Source organism: Bos grunniens, chromosome 21 (genome assembly GCF_055505025.1).
Source record: "Bos grunniens cultivar Pamir isolate PY7600 chromosome 21, Bosgru_T2T1.0, whole genome shotgun sequence".
NCBI lineage: Eukaryota > Metazoa > Chordata > Mammalia > Artiodactyla > Bovidae > Bos > Bos grunniens.
The window spans coordinates 45425643-45431642 of NC_141185.1; the positions used below are offsets into that span (position 1 = coordinate 45425643).

At 46.6% G+C, this 6000-nt stretch overlaps 1 protein-coding gene across 10 annotated transcripts in view; it reads right to left on the reverse strand.

The window, feature by feature from the left end:
- The window catches only part of BTBD1 (BTB domain containing 1), a 51833-nt gene extending 48741 nt beyond the window's left edge, over nucleotides 1–3092 (reverse strand). For all 10 annotated transcript variants that reach the window (XR_015149976.1, XR_015149975.1, XR_015149974.1 and 7 more), the window contains exon 1: nucleotides 2595–3092. Coding sequence is in view for 6 of the 10 variants with exons in the window: in XM_086364264.1 (XP_086220390.1) it covers nucleotides 2595–2995 (401 nt within the window). In the remaining 4 variants the exon portion in view is untranslated. The remainder of the gene's footprint in view (nucleotides 1–2594) is intronic.
- Nucleotides 3093–6000: the final 2908 nt, after the last annotated feature.

A 6000-nucleotide genomic window follows, 5' to 3' on the forward strand; every position in this document is an offset into this window, starting at 1 on the left:
AGATCACTTTCAGAATAAAACAATGACTAGAGCCTGAAGAAGTATAAGTACCCATGACCACACTGAAACTAGAAAAATTTCAAGGACTCAGATGAATTCACTTATTTTCTATTCGTGGGAAACAACGGACTGATTAACAGTTTCAGTGAAAATATGAAACCAGTATTTTCTCTCTACATTCTTATCGTAGCAATCTCTGTATTTTTTAAAAGAAAAACCTACCCAATGATATTTAGATCAGTGGCTCTCAAACACAGCCAATATCAGATTCAGGGAAGAGTATTAAATATGCTCTCAAGGTCCCACTGGCAAACATTACAATATTGTGAGGAGGGAGGAAGCGAATTAAGAATTTAACAGGTGATTACAATGAAGGTGAACCAACAATTCATTAAAAAGTACTTCCAATTTAGAAAATCTAAAGCAGCAGAACCAATGCTCCCAGTCAACTTCAAACCAAATCCCAAAATGATCTAGATATTAGCTTTTGAGCTGTTGTTGTTTTTCCTTTTATAAATGTAACTGAACTAAATTACAAAACATATGAGAAACAAATGAAAAACAAGTCAACACCATCTTGCCACTCCAACACAACTTTGGTTAGCATTTCAGTATAGTTCCTCTCTCCCTTTCTCTAAGTATATCTTTGCTGTTTCTTTTCTCAGTTTTTAATTACTGTGAGCACTGTTTCAAATGCTAATTATACACATTTTTGTCCCTACAATAATCTAGTCTTCTTATTATCTAGTCTTCATGACTATCCTACTTGGTAGATGCATTCCTGCTAAGTCACTTCAGTCAACTCTCTGCAACCCTATGGACCACAGCCCACCAAACTCCTCTGTCCATGGGATTCTCCAGGCAAGAATACTGGTGTGGGTTTCGGTGCTCTGCTTAGCAGCTGCACCACATACCATCAGATGGACCTACCACTGTTAAAACCATTCCCTCTGCTACACTACTTCCTCACTACTATAAATAGTCCTGCTTAAATATTTTTGTGTGGAACATTTTCAGTACTTGACTACTTCCTACCTGTGGGGAAAATAATCTACAATGCCAAACTGTTTTCCTACCACCTTTGTCGGAAAGGTCTTGCCAGATGTTATCTTCACACACACACACACAAAATAACACAAAAAAACTGGAGGGTTTGTAAGAAGAGGAAAAGTACTGTACTTTTAATTTGCACTTCTTTAATTGTTAATGAGGTTAAACACTGGCTGCTAATTATATTTTTTACCCTAAATGATCTATCCTGTCCTTTATTCATTTTTTAATGGGATTTTGGTATTACTTTCTACCTGTGTTAACTTTGTATTCCATTTCCTACTGATCTTCCTCAGTGAGCTGTGAGCCTTTGTGGAGAACTTATCTGTTCCCTGACCTACCTGTTATGCCTCAGTACCGTCCAAGCCTGTTGTTTTAACAATACATTCTATTCAGGCAGCTAAAACCATATCATAATGAAACCCAATGGTCTCTGGTATGGGCTGGCTCTGTTACCTCCGTCAAGTTACTTGACTTCTTTGGGGCTCAGTCTCATTAATAAAACTGTATAAAACAATACTTCAGTTCAGTTCAGTTCAGTTCAGTCGCTCAGTCGTTCAGTTCAGTCGCTTTTTGCGACCCCATGAATCACAGCACGCCAGGCCTCCCTGTCCATCACCAACTCCCGGAGTTCACCCAAACTCACGTCCATCGAGTCGGTGATGCCATCCAGCCATCTCATCCTCTGTCGTCCCCTTTTCTTCCTGCCCCCAATCCCTCCCAGCATTAGGGTCTTTTCCAATGAGTCAACTCTTCGCATAAGGTGGCCAAAGTATTGGAGTTTCAGCTTTAGCATCATTCCTTCCAAGGAACACCCAGGACTGATCTTTAGAATGGACTGGTTGGATCTCCTTGCAGTTCAAGGGACTCTCAAGAGTCTCCTTCAACACCACAGTTCAAAAGCATCAATTCTTCGGCGCTCAGCTTTCTTTACAATACTTACACCTTCCTAAATGGACTTTTGTGAATAACAGCTAATAATGCCAGACTATTAGCTCCCTCCATTAAATAATATTAATCAGAAGTCAATCTTCTATCCTCACATAATCAAAAAGCCAATTCTAACACTGATAGGAAGATTGTGTTTTTTTAGCAAACATAATCTTGTCTGCAGGAATGCAAGCTAGCTAGAACCAAACTTATTTGTTTAGGTGTTCACTTTCCTGGATCATGACAACTAATATTAATGAAAAAGGAGTAAGAATTACAAAAAAATAAAATTAAAACGTCATCGGTCTTCCAAGACTCCGCAACTACCCGTCTCCCCCAAAAACCTAAAACATCGCAAATAGGCCATCAGGGCGACTTGACCCAAACTCTGTTCTCATCACGTCTCTAATTCCCTAAAAACCCCGCTACTGGAAACGGGAAAACGCACGCTCCTGGGCCCCAGACACTAGTATTTACCCTAACGACAAGGCGGGCAGTCGTCCCGGCTAACGAATGTGTTTCGACCTCCCCGAGCATCACCGACGCGGGAGGAAACTGAGGCCGGGGGGTAAGCAGAGCCTCGCCCAAAGTCACGGCTCGGCGGCCGTCCTCACCTCAGCAGCGCCAGAAAGGCGGCGGGCTCCACGTCGGGCAGCTCGATCTCGGCCGACGTCGTGGCCATACCGCCGTTGAACATGGCGTCGAAGACGGCGCTGCCGGCCGCCAGCACGAAGCGGTGGGCCGGGATGCGCTGCGGGCCCCCGGCAGCGCCGCCGCCGCCGCGGCCCTTGCCCAGCACGAAGCGCACATCGCTCAGGAGCTCCGAGTTGAAGAGGAAGGCGAAACGCTCCTTCAGCGACGCCTTGGTCGCCTGCCAGTTGTACAGCGGCTCCCGCTTCAGGGGGAGCAGGGGCCCCAGAGAGGAAGTCGACGGCGGCGGCGGCCCCGCGGCGCCCGGCTCCGCTTCAGCCCCCGGGACCTGCTCGCCCGTAACTGCTGGTCCGAGCGAGGCCATCCTCCAGCGGCGCGGCTCCGCAGGCTAGAGAGAGCGGTGCGGCCGCCCAACCGCCATCGCCGAGGCCGGCGCCGCCTCCCTACCTTCCGGGAAAGGCGCTTCCGGAGGCCGCGCGCCTCCGCCGGCCCCTCCCCGAGCTGTCCGGCGCGCGTCCCCGCCGCAGGGCTGGGAGGCGGAGGCGCGTCCCCGCCGCGGGGCCGCCCCAGCTAGACCTGGCGGGGGCGGTACCCTTTGCGAGGTGCCCAGCGCTCCCGGAGGTGGGAGTTCTACCGGGGCTAAAAGGCTGGCCCCTTCCTTCCCTTAGGCCCCTCCTCACCAACTGCAGCGCCTCCCACTTGTATCCAGGACGAGTTCCTAGGCTCTCCTTCTGCGAGTTTCACGTCTGGAAGAGGAGGGGGCGGAGGGCATGACCAAGAAAGGTCGTGAGAGGGGAGAAGGTGATTTCACGTGGCCCCCTGCTCTAGGAATCCTCGAAGTCACCTCTCCAGAGGGGCACTGTTCCTGTGGTAATACTGGGAGCAAGCGTGGAGCCCTTCTACATGTAACAGCCTCCCCCTTTCCTCCTCCCTCTTCTGCCTCTATTTTTGGTATCTATATAGATCAGGGATTCTTTTTTCTTTCCTTTTCTTCTTCTTTTTAAAATGTGTTTGAATTACCAAAAATTGACCGTATTCTAAATCTCAAAAAACAAACAAAACCCCTCAAAGGTACCAAAGTAAATTAGGGCAGCCCTGGGATTTCTTTGGAAGGAACGATGCTAAAGCTGAAACTCCAGTACTTTGGCCACCTCATGCAAAGAGTTGACTCATTGGAAAAGACTGATGCTGGGAGGGATTGGGGGCAGGAGGAGAAGGGGACGACAGAGGATGAGATGGCTGGATGGCATCACTGACTCGATGGACGTGAGTCTGGGTGAACTCCGGGAGTTGGTGATGGACAGGGAGGCCTGGCGTGCTGTGATTCATGGGGTCACAAAGAGTCGGACAGGACTGAGCGACTGAACTGAACTGAACTGGTGGCTCGTGGTAAAGAATCTGCAATCCAGAAGACCCAGGTTCCATCCCTGGGTCGGGAAGATCCCTTGAAGAAGGGAATGCAAGTATTCTTGCCTGGGAAATGCCATGGACAGAGGAGTCTGGCAGGGCTACAGTCCACAGGGTCTCAAAGAGTCAGGACTGAGCAACTAACACTTGTATCTGGTAAGGGACAATAAAATCATAATAGAAAAAATGAAGACACTGAATTATCAAAGCCTGTGGAATGTGGTAAAAATTGAGTGCAAAGAATAGCCAAAAAAAAAAAAAAAAAGCACTTCTTGGCCAAACTGAAAATAAAAATAAGTGAATTCAAGGATTCTGGGAAGATAGCAGAGTTTGGATCACCAGGAGTCTGTCTTCCCACGTAAACAATTTCACTAGCAGAATCTGTTTGCTGTACTTATTTTAGAACTATGGACTCTGTTGAAGGCTGGTAAATTCTAGGGGAAGACTTGGACAGCAAATTGCTGTTGATTTTGATCAACTTCAGCTCTTTGCACAGTAGCAGCTACACGTCCTCCACCACCAGCCACATGGTAGTACACAGCTCTGTCGCCTACAAATGGCACTTGCCATCTACCTCTGCAAGGATCAAATTATGAGCCACTGCAGCTGCTGATGTTCAACACCCCTGAAAGGAGTTCGGGGTGGAGATCAGGAAAGAGGTCCTCTGTGCTCTGGGAGAAACTGGCCGAACAGGTCTTCAGATAGATATTTTCAGGAGATGATTTTATGAGACCAATCCTTGCCTTTCCTTGTATCTAGAAAACCACTAAAATCCTTCATGGTGACGTCTGCTCTTCGTGACTAACAGTAACCTTCTGCAAAATATATGTCCTTGATTGCGTGTATTCCTCCCTTCACCAAAATCACATCTATATTGACAGTCCCTCCACCGCCCCCCCACTCCCCACCATGCCTCTTTGGAGCAGTTTCTCAAAGCTCTCTGAAATGCTGTCTCCTGGGCTGTAGCCCTCATTTTGCCCCAAATAAAACAACTCACAACTCTCACACTGTGGATTTTTTTTTTTTTTTCAGTTGACAGCTTGTAGGAGCCAGGGAGGGCAAAAAGGTACCTATCCTCCAAATATTGGGGATCTGTACTCAAGAGGATTTCTGCTTCTCAACACAAAGGCACAGACAAAGAGGGGGAGCTATTGTTGTTGGGGTACCTCTCTCTACTGCTGCAGTATGCTTTAGCTGAAGTGACTTCCAGGGGTTTTAAAGGACCAGCACCCTTCCCTACCCCTCCTTCATTTTCACTTTTTCCCTTTTGTGGAACCAGGTATTAAAGACTAGTGTATTAAAAAGCAACTGTACACATGGGAAAAATCAGAGTGACCATTCATGCCCAGGGAACAGCAGAGAAAATGCCTGAGAAGACCTTAAGTTTACACTTCAGGCAGGTCCTTGGCAAAGAGATAGATTTTAAAACAATCAATGCAAGAGACACAGGTTTGATCCCTGCTCTGAAAAGATTCCACATGCCACAGGGAAGTTAGGCCCAGGTGTGACAACTGCTGAAGCCCAAGTATCTAGAGCCCAGGCTCCACAACAATAGAAACCATGGCAATGAGAAGCAAGCTTGTGCACCGCAACTAGAGAGTAGCCCCCACTTGTCTCAGCTAGAGAAAGACTGCTTGCAGCAACAAAGAAAAGACCCAGTGCAGGCAAAAATAAAATCAATCAATCAAATTAATAAAAAATTACTTTAAAAAATAGAAAACCCTGGGGAAAAGGAGAATCTGATTTCCAAAGTTACCACATTACTAGACTCAAATATCCAATGTTCAACAACAACAAAATCACAAGTCATACAAAGAAATAAATGTTTGTTTGACCCATGCAAACAAACAAAAAAATAAATTAGTAGAAAGAAACCACTTCTACAGAAGACCTAACGGCAAATATACTGTAATTGTAACTGTAACTGTAAGTCACTCCAGTCGTGTCCGACTCTGTATGACC